The 13,675-nt window shown below is 40.9% G+C and overlaps 1 protein-coding gene across 6 annotated transcripts in view; it reads left to right on the top strand.

Annotated features, from left to right (window-relative positions):
• Positions 1-13,675, top strand: part of DNAH14 (dynein axonemal heavy chain 14) — a 230,415-nt gene that overhangs the window by 18,065 nt on the left and 198,675 nt on the right. For all 6 annotated transcript variants that reach the window (XR_014781397.1, XR_014781398.1, XM_084793762.1 and 3 more), the window contains exons 6-10: positions 1,063-1,215; positions 3,767-3,882; positions 6,799-6,861; positions 9,152-9,293; positions 12,920-13,051. Coding sequence is in view for 4 of the 6 variants with exons in the window: in XM_084793762.1 (XP_084649888.1) it covers positions 1,063-1,215; positions 3,767-3,882; positions 6,799-6,861; positions 9,152-9,293; positions 12,920-13,051 (606 nt within the window). In the remaining 2 variants the exon portion in view is untranslated. The remainder of the gene's footprint in view (positions 1-1,062; positions 1,216-3,766; positions 3,883-6,798; positions 6,862-9,151; positions 9,294-12,919; positions 13,052-13,675) is intronic.

Raw genomic sequence — 13,675 nt, 5'->3', positions numbered from 1 at the left:
AAATTATTAAATTCAATATTTGTATGATTTTTTAAAAAAAAATTGTTGATAAAAGTACATGTTTCGCCGGGTGTGGTGGCGCACGCCTTTAATCCCAGCACTCGGGAGGCAGAGGTAGGCGGATCGCTGTGAGTTCGAGGCCAGCCTGGTCTACAAAGCAAGTCCAGGACAGCCAGGGCTACACAGAGAAACCCTGTCTCAAAAGACCAAAAAAAAAAAAAGTACATGTTTCTCAAGCTGGGCGTGGTGGCACACACCTTTAATCCCAGCACTTGGGAGGCAGAGGCAGGTGGATCTCTTGTGAGTTCAAGGTCAGCCTGGCCTACAAAGCGAGTCCGGGACAGCCAGGGCTACACAGAGAAACCCTATCTCAAAAAGCCAAAATTTAAATAAAAGAAAATAGTTTTACAATTTACACTTTACATTTTCTTAGTACTAGCAAGTGAATGAGACAAAAACTTTATCACTTACTGTAGAACCTTCGAGTGTAGATTTAAAGTCACACTCAGATTCTAGTACCAACTTGGTTACTTCATGAGTCTGTGGCCTTTCTCAAGTTAGGTGATCTACAGAAATATTAATGTCTGCTTAATTACATTCAAGAGCGCCAAAGCCTCAGTCTCTTTAAGTTTAAAGCTGACCAAGGCATCGCTGTTCAGACAACACACATAAGGCACTGACTGCTTAGTGAGTGTTACTGATGTAGCAATGCTACCTGCGGCTGTTAGAATCCTAGCCCCAGTCATTATCAGTGCAAACAATAAGCTTGGTATGTCCAGGATGCAAGATGGCACTCTCGTTCAAGGTCTATCACCGAGTTCATAGTAAGCATGTGGATAAATAGTCCTAAGTGTCTTACCACTGTGTTATGTTTAAGGATGAAAATAAAATGTCTTAACCCTTTCAGAAGATTGGTCTTACTGAACTTGAATTAGGCAAGATTTGAGGTTATTTTTCCTCACTAATAGTATTTCTGTTTTAATTCTGTCTTAACATTGTTTCCCCTGGATATGTTTAGTCATTTAATTAACTATGTTAAAGTAAGTTTCTTCTTTTTCTGAGGAACGTATGAAAGATGATGGTGAGTTTGTATACTGCCTTCCTGTCCCGAACACCAAGGGCATTTTCAATGAGTATGATCTTCGTGCAGTCTCTGCCTACAAAGCCAAAAGTTACAAAGAATTTTGGATGGTTACTGCTTCATTTGTCTCCAAGGTAACGTAAACTACGTATGCTCTGCTTCATGAATTACATCAGAAAGGATGGCCAACTCAGGCCAAGTGCAATGGTGCACACCCATCATCCTAGCAGTGGGGAGACAGAAGTGAAAGGGTTGCGAGTCTGAGGCCAACCTGGGGTACACATAGACCCTGACGCCCCCCCACACACACACAAATAGAGGAGAGGAAAATAAAAGTAACCGGTTTAGAGGGTCTTTTAATGTAGCCATTTTTACTTATTTATAATTAAAATATAATTTTATCACTTCCCCTTTTTGCCCCTCCAACCCCTTCCATGGTCTATCCCTCAAATTCCCCTATGCTTCCCCTCACTTCCCTCTCAAATTCATGACCTCTTTTGCTTTATTATCCTATAATTCTCCCTCTCTCAGCAGGTGTTAGGTGTCTAGGGGTAAGGCCTGATGAGAACCCCCCTCCAAGCTGGTTTGTCTATGAGCGGTGTCCCTGTTTAGGCCTTATTCAGGCAGCCTGATTTTTGCATTATCATGGCTGTAGCTTCCCTGTCATTCCTAGGTCTCTCCCCCCCCCCCCTCTCTCCAGACTTCCTGGTATTCTGGCTCTTACAGTCTTCCCAGCCCCTCTTACACCATGTTCCCTGAGCCCTAGGTTAGCTATAGGAGTTGTGTTGTAGACATGTCCATTGGGGCTGGGCACCCCCAGGACCTGCCAGTCTCTGTATTTTGACCAGTGTGGTTTTCTGGAACGCTCTCCATCAGCTGCAAAGAGAAGCTGCTTTGCTGTGGTGTGAGGGCTACACCGTACCTGTGGGCACAGGGAGAAGAATTTAGAACGCAGTTGAGAATTGTGCTGCTCTAATCAAGTGGCTATAAAAGCTTCTTTTCTAAGATTCATGGCCTCACTAGCCCTACAGAGTTGGCTAGGTCTCCAGGGCCAGGCATGTTTTCTACGCTGTTGAACGGGCCTTAAGTCTAATTAGAAAGCTGTTGGTTATCACCACTGCTGCACCTTTAGGGATGCTGTGCCACGCCGACCACTGCAGCTGGGTAGGACTACTGGCTGCTTTTTGCATTCAACAGCTGGCACAGCACCTTCCAGCACCATGAAAGTTAGTCCTTGAGGAAGAGGCTTTCAGGTCAGATGTGCTTGAATCTTCTGAGTCCTACATCTTCAGCAATGGGGACTTATCCTTAACCTTTGGGAGGCAACCAAGGACATTGACAGTAGCCTGGGTTGTTGTGAGAGTCTCCTAGACTCCTGTGACCAACAGCTCGAAAGGAAGTTTCTCATGCCTAATGCTGGACATTTTGTTAGATGCTCTAGGTCTCTTGGAGGGAACATTGTCAGCCCAAGTGGCATAAAACTCATATATATACATATGTATATACATACATACATAATACATATATATTTAGTTGTATGTAATTTATCTAATTTTAGGTAAATATGAGACAATATGATTTCTCTCTTTGTGGTTTAGAGGAACTCAGTTTAGGAAATTAATGTTTAAGAAACAACTTGGGAGAAAATTATTTGATAATATTTTTTCTTCTTTTGGTACAAATTTAGGTTTGAGAATTCAATTAGAAGGAATTTTCACATATTAAATACTTTATTAGTATTTTATATTATTTTAAAGTGAAAACTAGAAAGCAGGCATTTGTTGGTATAATAGGAATAATAAATGATATTTATTTTGAATGTGTGTGTGGGTGTGTATGTGTGGGGGTGGGGTGTATATGTGTGTGTGTGTGTGTGTGTGTGTGTGTGTAGAGCAGAGAACAGCCTCGGGTGTTATTCAGGAATCATCTACCTTGGTTTTTGTGATAGAAGAGATAAGGTTTTCCACTGCCCTGGGGCTCACAAAATCAGCAGGCTGGCCAGCATGCCCCAGGGACCCAGCCATCTTCGGTTGACAGGATTACCACTACATCCAGCTCTTTCATGTGGGTCCTGGGGTTTGAACTCAGGTTGTCAAGCAACTGGGACAAGCACCTTAGAAGCAGTGTTTGCAGCTCAGTGAAGAATGCTTTCATTTAAGGGGTAGGTGTCAGAACCAGCAGCAGATGGAAACATCCTCCTATTGTATATTTATTACTATGATCACTGTTAGCTCATTGTGATCATTTGTTTAATAGTCGTCTGTTTTCTCCTGCTCTCCCAATTAACTGTCTAACTAAAATCACCTCGGCAGGACACCGGCACAGGACCACGAACCTGGGACTGTGTGTGTGTGCTAGACAGACACACAGCCATTGAGGCCCATCCTCAGCCGCATCATAACAACTTATGCACAACATGAAAACTGTGAGGCAGAAAACTTGTCAATTTATTTGTTAAAAAAAAAATATCTTTGGACAGAGAGGAAGCTTTTCTTACTCTTTCCGGAGGAGCACAAGGGCGCAAGCCAGAGAAAATGCCGAGAGTGGCAGCAGTGCGGGCGGAGGGAAGTCAGATCTGGGTATAGAGGAAGCGCGTGAGGACTGGGGTGAGCAGCAGGGCGAATACCGTCTTTTCAGCGCCTTGGAGCTAGAAGGAAAGTCCCATTTTGTGCTTTGTAATTATAGATCACTAAAACAGGCGGCAACACGGAGGAAGTGGAACTTATGCCTACTCTGGACTGGCTTTTGGAAAGACATTACTTCTATCTACTGCAGCAGTTTAAGATATTTTCCAACTTCCGGTGAGATGGACGCAAATGCTTGGCGGTTGGTTGCAGGAGCATTGCCACATTGGAATGACGCTGCTCACGGGGCGTTATGGCGTAGTGGGGTGTTCCACAACCTTGCTTAGACTAAGAAACTTTAGCCATTTGAGGACAAACATTTTTAATTTTAGTCTTTTCTGGATACATGTTGCAAAAAATGATGCTATTTTTGTCAAGCATAAGTGAATAATCGCCCACTCACTTTACTTTTTCTTCATGCCTTTTTGTTAATGACTACCTATTGAACACCGAAGAAAAGCCAAGTATTGTTCTAGATGCTATATTGAACAAACCAATTAGCCTGCTTTTTAAAATTCTGGTTTAAGGTATGTGAGAGACAGTACACAAACATGTGAGCATGGAGGATGCCACGGGGGCAGGAAATGTTATGAAGGAAAATAGAGCAGAGTAAAGGCCCTGGGGAAGGTTACTGAGTCAGTTTGTAGGATACTTTACATTCATCTCATTGCAATAGGAGCCACACTGTGTTGCTCTTTTAATGTCTGCGTGGCACCCAGCTTATAATTTTTCTTTAATATTTTCTTTTTCTTGTTGTCTCTACTTGTTGAAGACAAAGAAAAAATGTAAATTATACATTTTACATAAATATATACATATGTAATATGTTAATTTTATACATTAAACATTTAAATATATACATACATACATGTATATATATCTATACATATTAAATATATACATAAACATATTTAAATATATACCCCTCATGCTACACCTGTGTTCTTACACAGACCTGTGCCCAATCTGAGTTGAATAATACTTTAAATTGTTAAATGTTATGTGATAAACAGCTTCATTAAGGACCTGAGGGGCTCGTAGGCAAGAGAAGCGCACAAGACTTTGTCACAGACATGTTGCTCATTTATTTGCCACGAAAAGATATATGTGTGCCTGCTCCATAGAACTCACGTATGAGTATTTTAATTTTACTTAGCACTACTAAAGTTTTTTTAAAATCAATTATCATTGAAATTTTAATTTTGGCTCTATTTATGTTTATTTTCTTTTTGTACATTTTAATTAAAATGTAATTACATCACTTTCCCTTATCTCTCTCTATTGCATTCCAGGTCCCTTCCCTACAACTTCCTTTGTGTTCCTCTCTAAAATTGGTAGTCTCTTCTTCCCTGATTATCTTTGTTACATTATTTTGTTCAAGTCTACAAATACAACCTCCGAGTCCACTTTTGCCATCTGCGTATATGTGGGGTTAGAGCTGACCACGTTGTATGAAGGGACAAATTGTGAGGTTCATCCCTGGGGAGGCTAACTCTCCATCCCTCAGCAGTCATCTGTTGCCTGGTAGTTCCTTGTCGAAGGGAGTGGCCCTGGGAGATCCCTTGTCCATCACCATGCCTGTCAATATTGCCACTCTTCAGCTCTTGTGTCTACAGCCATTCCTAGGAGAGACTGTTTCACAGCAGACTTCTGCTGTTCTGGCTCTTAGACTATTTCCAACCATCTTCCATAGTGTTCCCTGAGCCATAGATAAGGGAGCTTTGCTGTAGATGTATCATTGGAGAAAGGTTACCCCCACGATCTATTGATCTCTATATTGTCTCCAATTGTGGTTTCCTATGATGGTCTCCATTTGCTGTGAAGAAGCTTCTTTGATGAGGGTGAGAGCTTCACTTATCTAAGATTTAGAATGCAGCTGGGAATTAATGCTGGTCTAACAAAGTGGTGGTAGTAGCTTCTCTTCTAAACTCTGTGACTTCACTAGCCTCAGGAGGTTGGCCAGGATTCTAGCACCTGCCATGGTCTCTCCTTAAGTCCAATCACATAGCTGTGGTTAACCACCAACAACACATGAGGGCCAGTTTATCAGATATGTTGCCATTGTTGTGTTTCATAGATGTCACAGTTGCGTAGGCCTGTTGATTGCTTTTCTCCTTTGGCAACTCGCATAGAATTTTCTGGTACCATGGACACTACACTGCAGAAAGGAGGCTTTAGACTAGATACAGTTCGAATTATCTGAGTCCCGTGTCCTAAGTGTGCGGTCTTTAACAGTAGAAGGTTACTACCATCACCTCAGAGGCAACCAAGGGCAGCAGCCATATTTGGTATTGATTTAGTAGTCACTTAGATGATCCTGAACATAACAGATTTCTTGTAGTTGATTCTGGGGATTTTGTTAGTCTGTAGTTCTTGTGGGTAGCATTGTCAGCCATAATGATACAATTTCCTTTAACCTATCTGTCTATTTATTTATCTATCTAATATATTATTATAATATTTAATCTCTCTATAGGCATATCTATAATCAAACCCCTTTCTAGTTTGATCTTCCCTCTCCATTTTTTTCATTCCTGCTTCATATCACAAGCTAATTAAGGTAAAAAATATATTTCATAGTTTATGATATGTCTATATCCCTACATTTACATATAGAGATAAATCGATACACACATACACTTAAATGTATTGTGTATGAGTTTAGGTAAATGTAAAATAATAAGACTCCTCGAGGCTTTGTAAAACTTTATCCCTCCCCTTCCTCCTCCTGTCTTGACCCCTCCCTTCCCTTGTTGGATTCCTCTCTCTATTGTTTCCATTTCTGCTTTATATAACAAGATAATTAATGTATAAAAACGTTTCATAGTTTTAAAATATTGATTGGATATTGCAGCCAAGTGAATTCCACATCTATAAGAAATGTAATGACTTCCACTTGCATTCAGCTTTTGGTCTCTATATTGTTGGCAGTTGTAGAGAAAATTTGTATGACTTGGCATTTAATTTTGACAGTGCAAGACAAAACGTAGTCTTAAGAAATTTTCTACCATTGATTAGCTTTTAATAAATTTGTTCCATATAACTATATGACTTGTAAATATAGAATATAAGAAGTATTTTTTTTCCTTTCAGGATAAATAAAGCCTTTGTTACTTGGAAATTGAATGTTAAAAGACTTAAGACCGAGAAGAGCAGGTAAATCTCAATGTGCAGTGCGTAGACATTCCAAAAGCAAAAGATTTCAAGTGTAGTATAAAATGGATACACTTGAATTTTAATTCACACTGGACATCACATTGCACTGATACTCTGAATACATTTAACCTCTATTTTTCTTCTCTGTCCAATGCTGTCTTTCTCTCTCTTTTTTTTTTTTTCTTGGTGCTATAGGCAGAGTGCTGAGCCCTGTGCATGCTAGGTAAGCACCCTGCTGCTGGGCTACATCCGTAGGCCTGCAGTTTTGTCCATCTGTGTTCTTCGGGAGATAGTTAATGCTTCCTGGGTGTCACAAAATTCTGTTCTGTGACATGCTGCTATGAGTTCCTGCTGAGCTCCTCTGGTCCCTTCATCTTTGTTTTGTCCTGTTTGCCTCCCCAAACAGAAATGAGGTAGTCAGAGATAACAGTTGACCCTATTTTGTGTGATTTAAAGCAGCTGAAAGTCTTTGTTGTCTTTAGTAAAGATTTTATTTTGCTATAACTGTAAATTGAACTGCAGCTGTAAGAAACAAGACAGAAATCCTCTGTGTCCTTTACCTACTACTCCTAGGTTCCACAGATCACAATATTACAGGACATTATGACCGCCAGAATGTTAATTAATATGCAGCATATTACTGCCACCATGGCATCTATTATGTTTGGCTTCGTGGCTGTCATCACTTTGCTGCCCATTGCCTCTCCTTACTCTGTGATAACTACTGGTACGCGCCTGTTCTGTAGATTTGTCTTTAAAGGAGTGTTCTTATCATAAACAGTAATAGAAATGAGATGCAAGTTCACAGACTCATGACATGGATTGTGGTGATGATTCACAGATGTACACATGGCTCCAGATGGGTCAAAGTGTGTGTGTGTGTGTGTGTGTGTGTGTGTGTGTGTGTGTGTGTGTGTGTGTGTAACCAGCCTTTTCTCTGTCCATCATTCTTCAGTAAACTTGTGTCAAAAAAGCAAGCATTGCATAGAAAGAATCATACAACATTTAAGAGTGACTATTTCACTTAGCAGAATGTTCTGGATATCTACCTCAGCTGCACGTATATCAGGAGTTGTTTGGTTAATGCTCAGTAGCATCCATTGATTCAGGTACACTATAGTCTGTTGAACCATCTCTATTGATGCACACTTGGACAGGTTCTAGAGTCTTGGCTGTCACAGAAAGTTGCTGTAAACATTTGTGCATGTTTCATTTTCCGTTTCTCTGGGGCAAATGCCCAAGTCTGAGTCATATGGTTACTAGATGCTTGAGTTGTCTTATTGTCTGTTGATTTGTGTGTTTGAGACAGGGACTTAGTGTATATTCCAGGCTGGCCTAGAATTTACCATCTTCCTGCCTCAGCCTCCTGCACCCTGGGATTATAGGCAGATGTAAATTCACCAAGCTGTATTTAGTTTTGAAGCAGTCGACAAACTGATTTCCAGAACGGCTAAGCTATTTGTTATTCCCACCACCAACTCAATTTCTTCACATCGTTGATATTATTTGTGCTGTCACTATTTTTTATTTCAGACATTCTGAGCCTGTGTAGTAACATCTCAGCATGTTTTAATTTGTATTTTCTTATTGTTATGACTCTAATTTGCATTCCTCTAATGCTGACTGTCTCTACATGTACTTACTTGCCATCTGTACGTCCTCTTTAGTGAAGTGTCGCTTTGTGTAACCACACAAGGACTGTGGAAGGTGGAAGGGCCTGTTCCCCACAGAGGCGAGCCTTGCTCCGACTGTTGCAGGTTTTAGGGGCCCCCTTTTGTCTTGTTGGCCTCCCTTTCTGCACCCATTCTGTCATTATTTCCAACACTGTTGGCTGTGTGTTTTCTTCATGTCATCATGATAGATAGAAAGGAAAGGTCAGAAAAAGAGAAAAAAGCCCTTCTTTACTTTAGAATAAAGATAGGAGTATTTAGGAATTATTCTACAAGTTGCCCCTTATCCAGTGAACATTCCTTTGTTACTTGAAGGAAACTACTTAGACTTGGCCCAGGGTCAATTCGCAGCACCCACAATGACAGCTCACACTGTCTGTAACTCCAGTTCCCGGCGATCAGACACCGTCACACAGACATACATGCAGCCAAAACACCAATGAGCATTTTAAAAAATACACACAGATAAAAAAATATATTTTCAAATATTTAATAAGTAAGTATAATTAAATTTCCGTGACACTGCTGGATGCATCAAAATTGCCAGGACTCGGTGGCATAATGTCACTTACCTTACTCATTTAGAATGAGAGCTAAGTCTGGAAATGTTTGCCTTCCAGGCTGTACCTGCACAACCACCTTTTTCATACTGATGAGTTTTTCCAAAGCTGTTTGCTTTATGTGAGAGGACTCACTGAAGATGCCCTGAATCTCAAGAATAACAAGAACGAGGACAATCCGTTGGCCATTTGCCTTATCAAGGTGAGCAGAGCTGCCCCTGTAGACCTGTTTGCAGAGTCTGGGAAGGTGACATGAAAGAGTTGTTAATTAAAAGGATCTACAATTTATAAGTCCATAAATAAACCACTGTGGATGATGTGATAAAGTCATGGTAAAAAAAACAAAAAACAAAACAAAATAAAACAAAAAAAAAAAACATGGCAAACAGGGCAAGCAATTGTAGGAGTTAACATTTCTTAGAAATTCTGGCTGATTTTTTTAAAAGTTTATTTATTCACTTTACATCCTGAATGTAGCTCCCTCCTTCCTCTCCTCCTGGGCTTCCCCCTTCCTCCAGCCCCCTCCCTTGCATTAACCCACCACAGCACATCCAGTTACATCAGGACTAGGCACATCCTCTTCCACTGAGGCCAGGCAAGGCAGCCCTGCAAGGGGTCAAAAAGCAGGCAACAGAGTCCATATCAGAGACATCCCCGCTGCACTTTCCAGGGGATCCACATGAAGACCAAGCTGTCCATCAGATACATATGTGTAGGGGTCCAGTCCATGCATGGTGCTTGGTTGGTGCTTCCGTCTCTGTGAGCCCCCATCTGTCTAGGTTAGTTGACTCTGTTGGTCTTCTTGTGGAGTTCCCTCCAGGTCCTTTTATCATTTACACACACACACACACACACACACACACACACACACACACACACACACACACCATAAAACTCCACTAACTCTGCCTGATGTTTGGCTGTGGATCTCAGCATCTGATTCAATCTGCTGCTGGGCGGAGCCTCTCAGAGGACAGTTTATGCTAGGCTCCTGTCTGCAAGCATAGCAGAGCATCATTCATAGTGTCAGGAGTTGGCTCTCCACCCTGGGTGGGGTCCCAGGTTGATCTGGCTAATATTTTAGAAAAAGTGACTGAAGCCTTTTGTTGTCAAATGTCTCTTTAAAGTGGAAGACGATTTGTTATTCATTTCTAATAGCTGCCCACCCCTAGGTTTTCCACGTCAAGAATTCACCACAAGATGGGATTCATTAGTCTTGGTTTAACAAGTGAACTTTCCTGTTCCAGGACTTTAGGAAAGATGAGCTTACTAGTGGCCTGATTTAATTAGCTTATAGTATTTTTTTTTTAAGCTTGAATGCATAGAACTGTAAGTCTTAAGTGCTTCATATAGAGTTAAACAGGATTCTAGCAGATTTTTACTTGACCCTCCCAGTATGTAGGGAGATACTGGAAGGTAAAATTGTCCTCTACATTTGGAAAGAAATTCACTTTACATCCCGAACGTAGCCCCTCCCTTCTCTCCTCCTTGTGCCACCCTTCCCCTCCCCTTCTTCTCAGAAAGGGGATCTTCGCATCAACCACGCTAGCACAAGTTGTAACTTTGATCATCTCAGATACTCATGTAATAAGACCAATACACAACATAGTACTTAAATCAACATGAGTTTAGAATCAATGCAATATAGTAACCACTCGATACTCTTTAAGCAAATGAAAGGATTCAGAAAGATGAATTAATCACTACAGAAAGAATATATTTTGAGGTTTTGGTTTGGTTATGTTTTTGGGTTTTTGAGATAGGGCTTCTTGGTGTAGCCCTGGCTGTCCTGGAACTTGCTCTGTAGATTGGGTTGTCTTCAAATTCAGAGTTCCCCCTGCCTCTGCCTCCACTATTTTATATATATATATGATATTAGTATTAACATTTCTTTCTTCTTTTTTCTCTTAGTATTATGAGATAGGCTCTCTGTGTTCATCAGTTGGCTTAGAACTTGCTGTGCATCCCAGATTGGCCTCTAGTTTACCTGCCTTAGCTTTTCCAATGCTAAGATTATGAGCCTGTGCCACCACACCTGGATGAGTATTATTTCAACAGGAAGAGGAAGAGAAGGAGAGGAGAGAGGAGAGGAGAGGAGAGAAAATTAATGGGTAGGAAAGCTAAGCGATCTGGGAGATCTCTAAGCCTGTGTATATGACACAAGCACTGCTAACAATGACAGAGGAAAGATGTTAGGGCTCCCTGGAGACTTCAGGTTCTGTAAGCTTTTCTCAGAGCAGCGAGAACCTTCAAAGATTTCGCTTTCAAATGACTTAACTAAAAGAGACCATGGATTGTCCATGTTCTCAGAATGAGGCAGAGACTTCACATTAAATCTCCTGTTTAAGATGGACTCTGGGGTTTTTTGAAAGGTGTTTTGGATGCTCGGTAAGGAAGTAGATACTATGTCTTGCCTATTGGGGAGGGTGCTGCAGTAGGGCAGATAGGCAGCACTGTCAGCTAGTGTCTCAGGTGACTTTGCCATGTGCAGTTAGGACTGACTGAGAGTCTCTGAGCGTGTTAGTTTAAAAACATCCCGGGTTTGGAAAACAAATTGGTAGTGCGGAGATACTGAGGTTAAAGAATTACTTTATTTGTTGGTGTGCCACTAATTAATGCAGGCATAAACAACACTGGCATTGAAACAAAGAATAAAGGGGGATTTTTGAGGGATTTTATTTGAAAATTTAGGATCCAATAATCAGACAAGGAACGAAGTCAAGCCAAAATGGTAAGTCTGATCACAGTCATCTTTATCTGAGACTTTTATGGTATCTAGGGATAAAGAGGTCTACATATTTATTGATGAAACATGTTGTCACAAGAGAATTAACACAGAGAAAAGTAAGAAAATATTGAGATAAGGAAGGTTGGTAGCATGGATTGAATAGAGTCCACATTCTGTATTTACCAACAAAACCAGTTGTGTGGTTGCTGGAAATTTCTCCCTGTGAGAGTCCCAGCAATGTATTTCAGCTATTTAACTTTAACTTGTGTGTGTTCATGATATTTCACGGGGTGGGGTGGGGGGCATGTGTGCATGTGTGTGTGTAGGTCAAAGATGGAGGACACTATTGCTCACTTTAATTTTTGAGACATCTTTCACTGGCCTTGGTATTTACTGATTGGCTAGACTGACTGGCTGGCAAGCTCTAGGGACTAGATTCCACAGCATGAGAATTGCAGACATGCACCAGCTCGCCAGCTTTGCGTGGGGGGGGGGGGGGGGCTGGGGCTCTGGACCCAGGTCCTCCTGTGTTTGCCGCAGGCACTTTACCAAGCAAGCCATCTCCCAAACCTAGCTCTGTCCTGTTCTTCATGTTCATGAGATTCAAAAGTCAAAAGTAATTTTTGGAATTAGTGTGATCCCAAGTTTCATAGGTAACATTTTAACTTTTTTAATTTTAAGAAAATATAATTTTAAAATTTTCTGCTCCAGATTAGTTTTAGTTACAGTTTAAAATAATACTGTATTTTTCTTTTTATTAGTAAGATTCAGAAATGGTGGGCACAGTGTGGTGCACACCTTCAATCCCAGTACTTGAGAAGCAGTAGCAGGCCAGCCTGGTCTACATAGTGAGTTCTAGGCTAGCCCACACTGTATGGTTGAGACCCTGACTAAGAAAAAAGTTACATTTATCTGTGAATATTTAAAGTTGAAGAACATTTCAGCCATACTATGTAAAGCATAATGATTATAAAGGAAGAAACTGTGAGCTGTGCTCCTCTGTATGCCATGAAGGGGTGATCATACACCTTACCTCTTGCTCTTTGTAAGTGATTTTTTTTTTCATTTTCAAACATGCAACATCTATGCCGTTTAATTAGCTGGACACTACCCGAACATACACTCTGGACAATTTCTGTGAAGAGCAGTTACACCAAGCCACCCAGGCAGTGATAAAACTTGAGGAGATCAGGAACAAAGCCATTGCAAAGATAAAGACCACACTCTTAAAGGTAATCCTGAACTTTCATCTGGCCTGTCACTGTGTGGTTATTCCAATTGCATTCTGTGGGGAGGCGGGGCATTGGAAATGGGGTAGAGAGTCAAAGGTGGTTAATTAACCAACCAACTAGTGTTACATTTACTATGAACTTTTCCATGCATGATACAAAATACAAAGAAACATATATGTATGTATTTGTAGATTTATACCTATGAGTGCATGGATTATAAATATCTCTGTGACCTCAGGTGCTTCTTATCTGGCCTGGGCTGACAAATAAAGGGAACCTTATTAGTTACAAGGTTCTTAGTGTTCATAAGATAAAGAGCTCAGGAGAAACATCTTGATGAAATGAGGCTTCACCAAGGGTTTTATAAAGGGAACTCAGTACTACAGTGACCCGTGTCTGAAAGGCATTCTTATCCATGTGTGGCTGAGGAGCCCTCTGTGGGAGTACATGGAGCAACTCGTCTGCATCTGCGCTCCTGCCTAACTCCCAAACTGATCTGCTTCTGAGATTCCGAACTCCACTGGCTTCAGAGCTCTCTCTTCTTGTCAGATGTTTAAATGCAGTGTAAACAGGAAGTAAAATACCGACAAAAGCTAATGATAAAACTTAGTTTTTATATTCCGT

Source organism: Acomys minous (assembly GCF_964271855.1).
Source record: "Acomys minous genome assembly, chromosome: 1".
Classification (NCBI taxonomy): Eukaryota; Metazoa; Chordata; class Mammalia; order Rodentia; family Muridae; genus Acomys; species Acomys minous.
This window is presented reverse-complemented; position numbering and strand designations above follow the sequence as displayed.